Raw genomic sequence first — 15,552 nt, 5'->3', positions numbered from 1 at the left:
AGGATGGTTTCAAAATACTTAGCAACTGAAACAGCCAGAGCTTGAACCAGCATGAGGAGTGCTGCCACAAACAGCCGGTGCAGTCACGTCAGATCCCCTGGCCAGCAGCGCCTGGTGGGATGCTGGCTCTGCTTTTTCATTTCTGCTGAGCTGCCCAGGCGGAGGCAGGGCTGGAGCCCATGGTAAGGAATTTCCATGGCTGGCCTCAGTTCAGCAGGAGGAAGAGCTTTCTCATTAGCACAGTCTCTTCCTCGTGCCTTGAGAGGCAGCGAGCTGGACAGCCCTGTCAGGAAGCCTGCAGAAAGCGCCCGTGTGTTATGAGGTGACCTTTGACATCTCTGGACCTCCTGTGTCCTGGTGCCACATCAGGCCCTGGTCCGCTGTTCACAATCTTGTTAGTAGAAATGAGTTCCTTTCCTCCAGGGGGATGGGAGTTTTTATCGGGGCAGGAGGAAGAATAGTTTTGAAGCCTAGATACAGGATGGCTCTGGGTCCATCCCACCCATCCTCCCACTAAGCTGGAGTGCCTCTAGGGCAGACGCTGTGGCTCCTCTCTGCCTGGCCCTGGGGACCTGCTCAGAAGGACTGGATGGCATCAGGGGAGTGAAGGGAGAACTGTGGCGTCAGAGCCTGAATTTTAAGCCTCCTGCCCCATCCCTCTCTGTGTTTCCAGGAGCAGGAGAAGGAGGCACGGAGCAGGGCGGCCTACATCTCTGCACTTCCCGCATCTCCGCACTGGGGGAGGGGCTTTGATGAAGACAAAGATGAGGACGAAGGCCCTCCAGGGGGCTGCAGCCCTGCAGGTGGCAGCGGTGGTGACTTCCACAGACTGGTCTTCTGATGTGACCCCCTCATCCCCGGCCTGCTAAGCACGTGTGGGGGGTGCCACCGCCACCCTCGGGGCAGGGGGGGGGGCCCAGGTCCTGGGCAGAGGTGCTCGGCCAGGTGGGGGTCTGGGGGAGGCTGTGGAGGCAGGTCTGGTGCTGAAGGCAGCCCCTTCCAAGGGCAAGAGAGATGGCGCGGGGGCTTCTGGGCCACTGGCCTCAGCCCAAAGGGCACAGGGAGACTGGGATACAGAGGTGAGACCCAAGCCCCTTAAACTGGATCTCAGGCCCTGACACTGGGATCAGTCCCATTAAGACTTACTCCCAAATGTCCCGGTCAGCTTGACGCAGCTGAGATGGCCACTCCCTGGGCCTCGCCCCCTGCAGGCTGCCCCACAGGGCTGAACGTCACTGCTCTAGTGCGTCACCATCAAGTAGCAGTTCCCTTCCAGCTCCTTTCAGACAATCTTGATTCTCTGTAGTATAAAAAGCAGAGGAGGCTGCAAGCCCCAGCACTAAGAAGGGGGCTCTGTGTCACCCCTCTGGCCGCCTTCTTGTTTCTCTGAGGCAAAGTACGTGGGTGCCTACACTGTACTTTTTTGAGAGGCGTGTAGGTGGGAAGCAGCCTGGCACAGGATCAGAGACTGTCCTCCTGGCAGCAAGCAACAATGCACAGAGGGGAGGACAGCCTCTTAACCCCCCCACCCGCCTCAGTGCCTGAGATGCCACCATTTGCATCCCCCTGCTGGTTAAGAGAGCGTCCTTATTTTACTGCAGGTATGTTTGTGTTTCTCACGACGTCTGTCCCGAGGGAGGCTGGCTGGCTCAGCGCCTCATCAGCTGGCCATCATTGCGGGGGCTGGTGTGGGCGGTGTGGTGAGGGGCAGATAGTGACCTTATTGTGCTCTGACACTGCTGTACCCCTTCTAAATGGAGACAAGAGAACCAGCGTCTCAAATGGGAATAAACATGGGTTCTCTGAAGCCTTTAAAGCTGTCGTTCTTCCCACCTCAGTGGCTGTGATGTTGGCTCTGTCCTTGGTTTCTTGCTGTGTCTGAGCGGGAAGGAGGGGCTACCCCCTCCCCTGTTGACGTGTGTGCTGCCCCAGGGGAGGCAAGCACGCCCTACAGTGACGTGCTGTGGAAATCGAAGGTGAGGACTGGTGGCGGGGCTGTGCCTAGATTCGGGGGGGGGGGAGGGTGGGCATTGACTCTGGAGGGGCGGATGCACAGGCTGGGGGCCACCCACACAGGATACTGTTGAAGGACTCATCTGTCAGGTGGGGCTGGAGAGATGGCTGCTGCCACCACCACACGCCTCCTTTCACCTCTGAGAACCTGGAGGAAGGTAGGCGGCAGCCCTCAGGTTCCACCCATTCTTGGAGCTTGGGACGGTAGCGGCCTGGCCGGGGGCTTCAAGGGCTGCAGGTGGAGGAGTTGCATTTTGGCCCAAAAGCCATAGATCCCTGAGACCTCAGGGACCAGCGAAAGTGGGCCGATAGTCTGTCAGAGGCAGAGCCATGCTCAGAAGTCATCTCTGTGGTCCAGTGAGACTTCCAAGAGAGATGAGTTGGCAGGTGTTACAACAATTTCTGTTTCACATACCAGGAATATAGGTTCCAAGGTAAGGAGTCACATATAGTCTCAGCCAAGAAAGGTACCCAGTTATTTCCTGTTCAGATGAAAGTGGAGCGGACTGGCACAGTGCTGTCCTGGGGTGGGGAGGGAGGATTATCTTGTTGAGGACGGGTGCCACGTGTACGCCTACACCTGGCAGCCCCTGGCTGGGATCTGAGGGTGTGGGATTCCACCCCAGCCCCTCCGGACGAGGCAGACTCCGTAGCCGTCTCTGGTTGCTTCTAATGGACTTTATTGTTGTCCAGCTCCAACACCACAGTAAAAAGGGACCTGCAAGCTCCAGGCCTGTACCATGTGTCACCACAGCAAAACCAGGACCCACGTGAACACGCTCCCACCCCTCCCCTTACCTACTCACAGGATAAATACATGTTACGAATTTTTTTTAAAAAGAAAACAGAATAAATTAATAACTTAAGTGATTAGGCACCGACAGTGATTTGAAAAATTAAATGTCAATTTTACATGGTAACGGGCCAGAAACCTAAGAGCAGGCATCTAGCCCATTTTCTCTTCCCGACAAAGCGACGATTCTGTGGGAAATGATTCTAAGTTTCAAGATACATGTAACCAACACACACATAAGAACACACACCACCAAATATCACACGACAGCCTGAATCTCCAGGGGGACCCCTCAGCAGGCAGCCCACCTGGCCCCAAAGAGCTTGGTGAGTGTCAGGAGGGGGCTGTAGAGCTCATGTGCTCAGCCTCCTGTCCCCACCTTTTGCAGGAGGATCAGAGAGGGGAAGGACGTGCCCGTTTTCCTCCAGTCCTGCGCTCTGCTTCCAGAGCTCTGTCAAAGGGGTGGGGGTGGGAGGAGGGTGGGTTGGCCACAGCTCGGGGCTGAGACCTTAGCCCTGTGGCAGGTAAATCAGAGAACAGTTGTGCTTCTGTCCTAGGAATGGGACACATTTGAATGATTTCGAATGTAGAAGTTACTGAAATCAGTCTAGGGAGGGAACTGGGTTAACTGGCCAGTGCTCTGGGTACCGCCCATCCCTGGTGATCCAGATCCTGGAAAGAGAAGTTACAGAGCAGGGCGTAGCCACAGAAGAAGCCTCAGGGCCCATCTGATCTCACCAAGGTGGGAAGGAGACACAGCTCCCTGGAGCACTCTTTGCAGAGATGGCGCTGGAAGGAGGCGAGAACAGCTCCTTCTCTGGGGAGCCCCAGGCAGGATAAGGCCTGTGTGAGCTAAGCTGGCCGACAAGGCATCCTGGGGTCTCAGTCCTTGCCAGACCACCAGGAGAGGTGACCTCTGACCTACTGATCAGGCCAAAGGACCAGCTTTTTACACTGAGCTGACAGGGGAATATTAGACACCCAGTACTTGCGGCTTTTGAGCCACTCTCTGCTTTCAACAGGCCAATTTCCTCTTCTCTTGTACTTCCTCCTGTCTCTACTCCCACCTCCACCCTAAGGGCTTGGGGATTATAAGAACCAAGAACTGGAGGGAGGCCTCCTTCGCAGTTAGATTTGAACATCTCAGTCTCTCAAGACTCTACCTGGTTTCATTCACATCCTGGCACATTCAGAAAATGCTGACATTATTAGGGCACCTGGTGGGTTATCAATACCTGGGCCCACCTGCAGCCTGCTGGGGGCACAGAGGTGGTGCCAAAGCTCTGCCAGATGAGACCCTGTGCAGAGGGCCTTAAAGGGACACAGGGCTGGGCAGAGGGAACCACCAAACCCTGCCCAGCGTAGGCCAACCCACCACCATTACCACTTCACCCGTGGGAACACCAAGACATGGCTTCACTGCTTCTGAGGGGCTGGGCCCATACTCCCAAAGGTCTTCTGTGTCCAAAGCACAGGGTTCTCCAGGTCTCTCTGTCCACCTTCCTCCACTGGACCCCAGCCTTACCCTCCTTCCCCCTAAAAATCTGACCCTTCCTCCTCAAAGGCCCATGCCAGGCACCCCCTTTTCCTAGAAACCACCTTCCCTGATCTCTACCCTCTCCCCACTCCTGCCCCTGCACCAACCTCCTGGAGAAGTAGCCTCAGTTTCTCTGCACATTATCAGCATTTTAAGTCTCTCTCATGGCCATCACCAACGTGTCCTTGTCTTTTTTCTCATAGACCGTGACCTTCTCAAATACAAAGTCTGATTAATTCCTGTATTCTTAGTGTCAAGCCCAGACCTAGGCCACAACAGCTGCTAACAAATGCTTATTGAGTTGATGTGACTCGTGTTAGGAGAAGAGGGGCTACTGTTGAGACGATTTCTCCCGGGATGGAGTAAGGCCAGGCCGTGGGGCTGGTGAGGGGGTGAGCGGTGTGCGTGTGTACCCACGCTCACAGGGGCAGAGAGGTGAGCCGTAGCCACCACCCTGAAATAGGGTGGGAAGTCTCTCTCTCCTTTTTTTTTTTGGAGGAAGAAGGTCTGTTCACCCCAGGGTAGGATGAAACATTTGGTCTGCCCAAGTTGCCTCAGAAACTTTTAAGTGTTTGGCCAAGAACGTTAACATAAAAGAGTACCCCACCCCACCCCAGACTTAGGAGCAAAGAGTGATGCCCTTCCTCCTGTCCCTGGCAGAGATGGGCAGAGGGTGACGCTGATCTGGTGGCCTCTTAAGCCATGAGAGGAGAGGCCTGCCCTCTCCTGTCCCTGTAACCAGTTTTGAGTCCAACGTGGCACCTGGGATTTGACAGAGCAGCGGAGGGTGACGTGAGCTGAGAACGCCCTCTGGCCTGGCAGCAGGCCACACCTGCACCTTCCTTGGACCTGGCACAAACCTCAGCCAAACGGCACACGCTGCCGGCCACTCCCACACGTCATCCACTAGGCTCAGTCCCGCCCTGCTGTCTCCTTCACACGGCTCTGCCCGCCATCCACCAGTCCCGAGAACTGCCCTCACTTGCCACACGCACATGGCTCCCCTGACGACGACATCACTGCTCATGTTCGGCTCCACGCTGCACCTCCACGGCATGGCCTGGGGCTCTCACAGGCCCTCTACTTACCCACTAGCCGTGCTGTCCCCCCACAGCCTTCACCCCTGCCTCTCAGCCCCGCAGTTACCTGCGCCTCCCCTGCCGCACTGCCCACCTTGCAGAAGCTCACTTGCCGCACTGTCTCCACGCCAGTCCTGGGCACCGCCCTGTGCCTCCGCCCAGGCTGTCCCAGGGTGGCCCCCCTCCCACATCCCCACCCTGCACACTGCGTTGCTTTCCCACAGCTCCACTGGCCTTCCCTCCCCATGTCGGCGCTCCCAGCCCACACGCCGCATCGCCCAGCACAGTCCAGGCCTTGTCCAGAGCAGCGCTCCTGGGTGGGTGGGGTGTCGGGGAAGAGGACTGCGCTCTGTCCCAGAGCAGCAGAGCGGGCCTGTGGCTCCACAGTTCCAGGGGCCCGGCCCTGCAGTGTCTTCGTCACCCCACCTCCTGGGCTCTGAGCCCTGCTCCTTTTCTTCGTGGACCATCATCCTCAGTCTTCCCCTCCTTTTGTCCTCATTCTTCTGCCTCTCCTACCCTGCAACAGCTGTACTGCCACTTGGCCTGAAAATGGGGGACCACTGCAGGTATCCACTGTCCTTCTGCATCTGGGGGTCTAATTCCTTTGTCCCTCAAGACCACCTCTGACCTCCTTCCTTGACTCCTTCATCTTCTGGTGGCTTTGCCTCTCCCCTGCCAAGAGAGACAAAGATGAAGAAGTCTGTGCCCACTTTGGTCCGCTGTTCCTTGGCTCCCTGGGTCAGCGAGATGACTTGGGTTCTTCCGGGGCTGAAGGAGAGGTAGCCCAGTACTGGAGGGACGAGGGCTGAGAGCTGTGCCCGAAGGTGAGGTGTGGAATCTGGCTCAGAGCCCCAGCCCCTCCCTCCACATGTCTGATAGATATTCAGGTCTAAAGGGCAGGAAGAGGCTGAAGGATGCTTTTTGGCAATAGCTCTAACTAAGGTGGGTAGAGGCATGGCCATTTCTGATAAAAAATCAAAGGTGGGCCCCGCGTGGGCAGAGGAAGTGCCTTGATCAGGCCCTCACCACCCAGGGGAAGGGGTTACGGTCCCCGATATCAAGTGCTTTGAAGGCCAGAGTGGCAGAGTAAAGAGGGGGTGGGCAGGAGGGCGAGCTGGGGAGGAGAAGGGGGAGACAGACAGGGAGGCGCCGGCTCTGGAGATGCTGTCTCCTGGCCCCTCCCTGGGTGCGGAGGCCCCCGCGTCACAGCTTGGCACCCTTGGAAGGCTCCGAGGACTGCCGCACGTCTGTCCACTCCTGCATGGTGTTCTGCAGGGCCTGGGTCTTCTCCTTGTCCACTTGAACGTAGTCCACCTTCTCATCGGAAGTGACGGATGACGTGGATGGCTGAGGGACAGAGCAGGGAAGTGAAATGGCTGTGAGTTATCAGTGACGCGGGGAGCAGGCGGGTGGGCTGTTCCTGCGTCGTTTCAGGGGAGAAAAGGTGGGACTCTACCTGCCTCTGTGACTTGCCTTTTTTTTAAGGCCTGAACTCCAGACTGCACCATCCCTCCTGTTTGACACAACAGCCCTTGCCAGCCCTCCTGATGTCCCAGCTCCTAGGGGGACCCAAGCCCTTTCTTGGGCCGATGGATGGGTGCAGGCGTTCATCGCCTCCACCCACCTCCCTGTGGCCACTTGTTCTTCCTTGTGGGACGGAGCCTGCTGGGTGCCAACAAGCGCCAGCCGCAGGGCTTCGTGCGTGGCCTGCGGTGAGCACGCACAGCCACGCCGTGGGGGCTGTGCCGAGGCAGCTGCCTGGACTGGGCAGCTACGTGTGCTCCCTAGGGGGACTTGCCCAGGCCCGGAAGCCTCCCGCAGGCTGCACCTGGACAACAGGCTCTCAAAGAGGACCTCGGGACCAGGACATGGGATCGCCAGGACACGGGATCGCCACGTCATGGCTCTGACGTGGATTCACGTCATCTTGAGCAGATCATGTCTCTGCACGCGTTTGTTCGTCCATCCGCACAACAAGACAGGTGGACTGACAGACGAGGTCCTATGGACTCAGGGTGCTGTGTGCTGGGAGTGAGGAGCACGTGAGCCCTGGGACCCGGATTAGAGCACAGCCCAGTCGTACGAAGCGGAGTGCTGCCGGTCGGCGCTGAAGGCGCCTGAGCCTCCGGGACCCCTCCCCGGGGCCCCGAGAGCTCGGAGCAACGCCCCCGCCCATCCCACCCAAGGCACCTTGCGGTGGGGGCTCGGGGAGCTCGGCTGGAAGTCCAGGGCCAGATAATCCACGCTGCCAGTGCTCTTCTTAGGGGCTGGACTGTTGGTGCCACTGGGAATGGGAGATGCAGACACTGGGTTTTGCTATCACAAAGGAGGGAAAAACTGTAAGTAAGTTTAGGAGACAGATCAACTCACCACCAGGAAAAACACACCTCTGGGAGTAAGAGCAGCTAGGTCACCACGTGCCCACTCTGTGCCATGCACGGTGCTGGGGGCTTCTCCCATTCCCATTTAGACCCTCGCAACCGTCCTGTCATGTATTATGAATATTATTTAAAATGAAGATAAAACTCTGGCTCAGAGAAATACAGCAACTTGCCAATGGCTGCCTGTGGTGAGCAGGGGTGACGTCCAAGCCTGTGCTGCCCCGCTGTGCCACGCTGCCTCCCTTCCGGGGCGTCAGGCAGCATCTCACCTCATCTCCCTGGCAGACCCGCCCTCGCTTGCTGGCCCTATGAAGGGAGCACATGTCCTTTATGCGCTGGGCCTGGGAAAGGCTTCTTTTGCACAGATCTGCTTCTCTGGGGCTCCCGCCCGTGGACTGAAGTGGGGCAGTCGCACCGCAGCAGCCTGTCCCTCCAGCCCCAGCTCCTCAGAGGTCTCAACAGAGGGGCCTCATCCCCAGGCAGCACTAAGCCCCACCCCTCAGCAGCTCTTAGAGGACACACTCCAGGGTCCTGTCATCCAGGCACCAAGACCAACTTGTCTGGCACTTTCCTAAAGACATCTTCTAATGAGAAAGGCAATAAATAGTCCTGTGCTCTGTGTCTTGGCTGCATGATTGATTGGTGGATTTGCTCACGATGTATGCAGCAACGACCAGGTGCTGGGCAGCTAGCCCCTTTGCACTGAGAATCTGGGAGGGAGGAACCCTCACACGTGCTGCCTGTGTTTCTCCCTCGGTGGGGGCCTTCGCCACACTGAGTCACGCACACGTGTGTTTCCTATTGCGGAGTAGATACTCAATAGACCCTTACACTCCCGTACCTCCTCACGGTCATGGGAATGAGATAAGGAAATGAAGAGATCTTTTAGTGTTGAAAGATTTTAACAGGATAGAAGAAGGAAGTTAAATCCGAAGGCTGCTCTCGTTCTGCTCTATGGGCCCCCAATAACTGTCCTGAAACATCGTCTAACCACGTGGCCTGCTAACTCTTCTGGGGCTCCCTCCTGCCCACAGGACACGTGCAGACTTCCCAAAACAGCATTCAGGGTCCTTCACGGTCTGACTCCCGTCCGACCTGCCCCCTGCCCATCCCACCCACAGCCAGAGTTAATGACCACCGCTCTCTGTGTCCCCCTCTGCACGGCCCCCTCCGCCACAGCGCCTCCCCTTCCTCTAGCCAGTGTGACCGCCCCTCCTGCAGGTGCATCCCTGCAGCGCCACCTCTCCGGGGGCACCGACCATGCCGCCTGTGTTACAGTCGTCAGAGAGGCAGGCCTCCCCTGCCCCTTAAGAGAGCAGCTTCCTTGAAGGCAGGGACCACGTCTTCCTTGCCTCTGATGATGACCCCACAGTGCTCGACACATGCGTGCTGAAGATGGATTTGCAGCAGCAAACTGAACCATGAATAATGCGGCTGCCCTGGGGCTGGGGTGAGTTAGAGAGCTGCAAAGTGGAGAAGTGAGAGGTGGGTTCCAGGGGACCCTAGAGGACTCACCATAGGGACGTAGTTCTCTTCACTGTCTCCTGAGTCCGTGCTGGTGATGCTCTGTGTGGAGATGGGGCGGCAGTACTGGGAGGAGCCGGGGTTGAAAGAGTGGCTGGGGGGAGAAGACAGGGAGTAAACCCTGGGGCACATCCAGCCGCCTGCTAGGCCCTGGTCCTCACACATCTCACGCCCTCCATTATCAGATTAAGATCTGATACAGAGCGGGGACAATACTTCCCCTTCACAGAAGGAAAAACCAAGCCCTGAGCTAAGAACAGCATCAGCTTCAGGATGCAGCTTTCCTGATGCACAGCCTAGAGACCCGTCCCACTCACCAATCCGGTGGCCCCATTCCAAGCTCTCCCGTCCACAGAGAGATACTCACATGGCCCTGGACCAAGACTTGGTGATGGGTGACTTGAAGGGGAGCTCATCGATGACGGTATTGTTTCTCAAGTCAAGCGGTGTTGGCTTTGCTGCCGCAGGAACAGAAAGGCGAGTCATCAGCCAATGATGACATTGTCACACATAGAAACACACATGACACACAAGGACATTTATGAATCCTTGCTATTCATCCCAGTTGTACATGGGGAGACTGAGGCTCAGCAAGGTTACACAATCTCTGCCCATGTGGACAGGCCCTGAAGTCATGTCTTCAGATTCCAGATTTTATATTCTCCACTACGGTAGTCATAGTTTCAGAACTGAAAATGGGGACACAGGGTGTGACAACAGACTCTTCCTTGGATTTGTGACTGCATTGGAAAGCAAGAGATGATATTTGAAATATCATGGAGAAGCCACCATGACTGCCCCCTGCCGCTCCTGGACCAGGATTGTGGAACCTTCACTGGAGGAAAGTGAATGTCGCAAGGTCCTGAAGGCTTCAATTCAAATGCTGAGATCTGCATTCTCTGTTGGCCAGACCAAAGGGGGCTTATGTCTGCCTAGTGACAACAGTTTTCTCCTTGAATCCCTGCCACCGATCCAGGCCTGCGGAATGAGGTCAAGGCAGACCTGGAACTTGAACTGCAGCACTTCTTCCTGGTCTAAATGCAGAGGGCACAGAGCTAACTTTACTGCACACCTGCTGTGCACCAGAGTCAATGTCCTAGATGCTTCCTTCTAAACAAACCAGGGAGGCAGGCATGACTATCCCCACTTCACAAATAAGAACGCTGAGGCTCAGAGAATTTACACGATTTCCTCAAAGTCACACACCTAGGAAGTGCTGGGTAAGGATTCCAACTGACATCTACCTGGTTTGAAAGCTGAATCCTTTCTATTATAGCACAGTGTATCTTTGAACAGACTGCTCTGTCACTTCTGCCTCGCCCAGCCCTAGAGCTAATACAAATCCGTCATCCTCGAATTGCACCTCACACATTACTAAGCACTTTTGGATATATTTTCTATGTCCTTCAATGTCTCTGGGTGGTACGTCTTACACTTCCCATTTCATAGATGAGAAATAAGGCTCAGAGACATAGACGGATATGTTTATAATCACATGTTAGCAGGTGGCAGAGCTGGAAACTGAATCCATCCTGTCCCGATCCCTGCACTCTTTCTGCCCATCAAGACTCCTCCAACAGCCAGTCTCTAGGGTGCCCGACCACTGGGATGAATTTGGCGTGTGTGTGTCTGTGTGTGTGTGTGAGACAGAGAGAGAGAGAGACAGAGAGAGAGAGAGAGAAAGAGAGAGAGAGTGAGTGAGTGAGTTTGGGGTGGTTTAGGCCCCAGAGGCTGTCACTTCCTTGCAAGAAAAGCTCAGGATTCACCTGATCCCTAAATGAATGCAAACAGCCCCTGAACATTGTCCAGAGACGGGGCGGGGCAAGAGTGGACTCACCTTTCCGGTCAGGTTTGAGGTTGCGGTTGACAGGGGGCGGCTGGATCTCACTCCCTCGGCTGGAGCCTCGGTGCATAGGAAGGGCTGAGGAGGGGTAGCCAAGCGGGTCAAAGTGATGGGGCCCTGGGCTCATGGGGATGTAGACACTCTGGGAGTTATCACCCGCTCGCTCCAGAGCCAGCCGAGTGGAGGAGCCTGGATTCATGGGCACGTAGTTGTCTTCAGAATTGGTGCTATCCGATCGGCCCACAACCCTTTTCCCTGGCTAGGAGTGAGAAGAAATACTGCTGTTACTAGCAATAGGAAATAAGAAGGGGTGAGAATTTGTACACAAGGCAAGAAAAGACTGAGTTGGGTGTACTGTAAAGCTATAAGGCAGGCCTTGGGAAAACCAATTAAGAAAGCAAAGGGGGAGACAGGAAGAAACAAGATCTGTGGGTCTCTTCTAGCTTCCATGATCCCTTGAAGCTTATTTATAATTTGTGATAAATCTTTTTTAATTTATTTTTATTTATGGGCTGTGTTGGGTCTTTGTTGCTGTGCGTGGGCTTTCTATAGTTGTGGAGAGTGGGGGCTACTCTTTGTTGGGGTGTGCAGGCTTCTCAGTGTGGTGGCTTCTCTTGCTGTGGAGCACGGGCCCTAGGTGCACGGGCTTCAGTAATTGTGTGGCACGTGGCCTCAGTAGTTGTGGCTCGCAGGCTCTAGAGCACAGTCTCAGTATTTGTGGCACATGGGCTTAGTTGCTCCGCGGCATGTGGGATCTTCCTGGAGCAGGGATCGAACCCGTGTCCCCTGCATTGGCAGGTGGATTCTCAACCACTGTGCTACCAGGGAAGCCATGTGATAAACCTTTAGTATAAAATATCCACGAGGCTTTCTGGATGCCTGAGGACAGCACAGGCCATGCATTTCACAGGTTTGATTCAGAAGCTGCCCTCCTCCTCAAGTCCAGCCTCATCACTGGCAGGTCAGCACCTGCCACTGGCAGGGCAAGGAGCCTAAGAAAAGCCTTGGGCCTGGCAGGTGAGGTCTGGGCCAGATGTGTCAAGCTTTCAGTGTGACCACCAGGCTGCAGTCGGAGCTGCCACAGAGCTGTGCAATGCAGCCACCCTGGCCATAGCTTTCCTTTAACTCCTGCCCTGTTTTTCCAGACAGACAACTAACTAAGTTGCTTTTGCTTCGGTTACCTGATTTCACCGTCTTTCCAGTGGGCCTAAAGCCAGGCCCTTGTCAGCTTAGCTGGGCCTGACACCTTGGAGAACTGTCATCAGCCTCCTCCTGAGGGCTGCCTGGGATCCTGCACTCAAACCATAATTCTGCCACTGAGCCTGGCTCTAAGCCCTACCCCTGCCTGGAGTCTCACACTGCAGCCTCCTCGCCCAGGTGAGACCTCATGGTAAGGATGCTGCCTTAGATCCACCATCCCAGTGCCTGGATCCTCTGCATTCTAGACCCTTCCTGTTTACCCATGGCGATGAACCTTAGAGTTTAGTGCACCTAAGTACACACATTTCTTCCAGATCAGGATACCTGCATCTTACTTTCCGAAAACTCAACCTTTAATTCACCTGAACTGGCTTAAGGACCCCTGGCTAAACCCCACTCACCAGAAAAGCGCTGACTGCATCACTCATGGACTCGGCGGACCGGCCGGCACCATCTCCACCACGCTGCGGGTAGTCGTAGGACTCGCAGGAAGAAGCTACGACAGAGGAAGGAAGACCCATGGGCACTCAGAGTCGACCCTGGCGCTGCCACTTCCCCACATCCTCACCACTGTTGCTCAGGGTCTTACTGAGACTCTAGAAGATACTGTTCTCATCCCCTAATGGTAAGGTATTACTTCTATCACATCACTCCTCAGCTCACAAACTCCTCCCAGGCTTCTAGATGTAGCTCCACTGTTAGCAGGGTGCAAAATGAAAGGAATGAATAATATTCTACTTTTTCATCAAACAGTGGAGGTTATATGCAGAGTTGGAATACTCTCAGTAGGAAATAAGCGACAACAGAATTTAATACGTCAGACAGACATTCGGACTTTAACCAGAGATTCAAATGTGGCTTAGAAAATATTTTGTAGACTAATTTTAATAGCCTGTTGGTCCACATAGGTTTGGCTAGTCTCCTAAATGTATTTTTGAAATGTTTGGTTTGATTTATAAATGAAAAAAAGACTATGATTTGGACCTCTAAACCCATAATATGTTGCATTGCGGTTAACCAAGAATGTTCTATGTCCTTAGTAGAATAGTAATATCTCTCAGGCAGTGTCTGCTAAACTCTTGCCACTACGGTGTCCACTAACAGCCTCCAGTGCTGGGGGACCACCTAGGAGAGGTCTGGGTAGAAGATACCTCAATCTGTGAGTATCAGTGACCTGGGTGAGCCTTCAGTCTCCTTGGCATGGATGACCAAGAACTAGCACACTCCTGAGAATCCCCATGCCACCTCCCTTCCCCCCGGCCTCAGCAAGGGCTCCCACTGACCGCGGTGAAGTCGGCTGTTGTCCATGGCTGGGAGGGTATTGCGCCTGGGGATGGTCGCAGCGGCAGAGACCGATCTGCTGCTTTCACCGACTGGAGGTCTCTGCTGAAGGCTGCCCCATCGAGGTGTTTCGGCCTGACTTGGCTTGGGGGGCCGGGGTGGGGGAGCTATGGCCGAGTCCCCAGGAGTGGCCACTGCCATGGCGTTGTGGTTCTTGTCCAGCGTGAATGTCCTCGGGATCTGGTAGGCGGACAGTGGGGTGGCTGGAACGTCCATATTGTCCACCAGGAGGTCCCCAAACTCGCGGCACAGGGTGTTGCTGGGCATCTTGAAGGTGTACACATCCTCGTTATCTGTCTCAGAACCTGTGAGGCTGCCCTTGGTGTGGCCATGGGAGGCCAGGCTCCGGGGGAGGTCGTAGGTACTGTCTCTGAATTCTGTATTGTGCCGGCTTGGCTTGGGGAGGCTGTAGAAGCCATGGACTTGACCACTGACCCCGTTGACACAGTGTCCATTGCCCTGGGCAAGTTTTTGCACAGCTGTGTCGCTCCTCATGAGAAATGAGGCCCTGGTGCCCTGAGAGAAGCTGGCACTCCTAAGAGACAGAAAGAAAGGGGTGCAGGGGTTACAGGAGGCCAGGGCTGCCCACCAGGGAGGCAAGTGGGCATGTTCAAACCCCGTGCAACTATGTAGTGTGGAGCAAACACAGGCTGAGGAGGCTGGCAGGCCTGAGGCTTATCTGGGCAAAGCATGTTTTCTCTCTGAGCTTTAGTAAATGCATCCAAAAAAATGGTGATTAAAATCATACTTTGAAGGTTGTTTAGAAATTGGACTATAGTGTATCTAGTAAATATATGGTCAATCAATGTTAGCCATTATCCCTTCCCCTTCCCTTGAATGGCTGTGATTAGCAGAGGTTGGTCTTACCTTCCCAAACAGATATCAACAAGCTAGTTATACCACCCACTTGTTCACTGTTTTAAGTGCCACAGGATACACACATTTGTATACCCAGGCTATGAGACAGGCTTAAGTTGGTATCAGAAAATAGTAAGCAAGTCATTTTATCCGAGTCTTAGTTTTCCCATTGTAAAACAAGTCAGCTAATGCGTTGTTCTAAGTTATATAGAACTATTCAAATGTAAGCTATAGATTTAGTTTCTGTCATATGTTATGGTTCATCGAGAGGCATTTAGAGGGGAAAATATCTCTCTCCAGAAGACTAAAATTCTACAGGAAAACTGTTTTCCTGTTTGGGAACTATATTCAGGACCGAAAAGGTTTTGATTATTACTTTTTAAAAATTCAGGTTTGGGGGAAATAAGGCAAGATTAAAAAGCAAAATGATCCGGGGTGAAGGGATTTGTGCTGGTTCCATTCCCATCACTGATATGCTCTATGGGCTTCACCAAGGCTCCTTCCTCAAGGCAGGATGTGGTGGGTCTCAATGATTCTTAAGGGTCCATCTAGTTCTGAAACTCCACAATGGTTTGGCTGTATTAGCATGATTTCCAAACTGGGCTCTGTGTTCTGTGTAGCTGCCTTAGGAAATTAGAAGGTGAGGTTCTGAGCAAGTAGAGATTCAGGTCTGCTTCTCTCTCTTACAGGATAATTATTTATAGGATTCCATTTGGGGGAAATAAAGGAATCACTATTCTAGAACAATGCTTTATAGTGGGGATTCTCAGCTTTTTGGAGGCTATATGCCTCTTTAAGAATCTGATAAAAAGCTCTTGGCATTTCTCACCAGAATAAGGCAAATCTCGCATACATACAAATTTGCATTCTATCTCTAAGTGGGGTGGGCAGCTCTTAACCAACCCACTGAGGCCAATCCACTGAACTTCCGCCTTATACAAGCTCTCTCAGCTCATGGGGAGCTTGTTATTTATGGATGTGGC

General features: G+C 54.2%; 2 protein-coding genes across 2 annotated transcripts in view; one reads left to right on the top strand and one right to left on the bottom strand.

The window, feature by feature from the left end:
- Positions 1-855, top strand: part of USP35 (ubiquitin specific peptidase 35) — a 65,871-nt gene extending 65,016 nt beyond the window's left edge. Inside the window, exon 11 of the mRNA XM_057749751.1 lies at positions 674-855. Coding sequence (XP_057605734.1) covers positions 674-841 — 168 coding nt within the window. The 3' untranslated portion in view covers positions 842-855. The remainder of the gene's footprint in view (positions 1-673) is intronic.
- Positions 856-2,657: 1,802 nt separating this feature from the next.
- GAB2 (GRB2 associated binding protein 2) overlaps positions 2,658-15,552 on the bottom strand; it is a 178,805-nt gene continuing 165,910 nt past the window's right edge. The window contains exons 4-10 of the mRNA XM_057748831.1: positions 13,654-14,246; positions 12,772-12,866; positions 11,165-11,429; positions 9,695-9,785; positions 9,319-9,421; positions 7,613-7,738; positions 2,658-6,769 (exon numbers count right to left, since the gene is read on the bottom strand). Of these exons, the coding sequence (XP_057604814.1) occupies positions 6,626-6,769; positions 7,613-7,738; positions 9,319-9,421; positions 9,695-9,785; positions 11,165-11,429; positions 12,772-12,866; positions 13,654-14,246 (1,417 nt within the window). The 3' untranslated portion in view covers positions 2,658-6,625. The remainder of the gene's footprint in view (positions 6,770-7,612; positions 7,739-9,318; positions 9,422-9,694; positions 9,786-11,164; positions 11,430-12,771; positions 12,867-13,653; positions 14,247-15,552) is intronic.

The sequence above is a fragment of the Hippopotamus amphibius genome, chromosome 9, assembly GCF_030028045.1.
Source record: "Hippopotamus amphibius kiboko isolate mHipAmp2 chromosome 9, mHipAmp2.hap2, whole genome shotgun sequence".
NCBI lineage: Eukaryota > Metazoa > Chordata > Mammalia > Artiodactyla > Hippopotamidae > Hippopotamus > Hippopotamus amphibius.
Note: the sequence above shows the minus strand (reverse complement) of the source record. Positions and strands in the feature narration are given on the sequence as shown.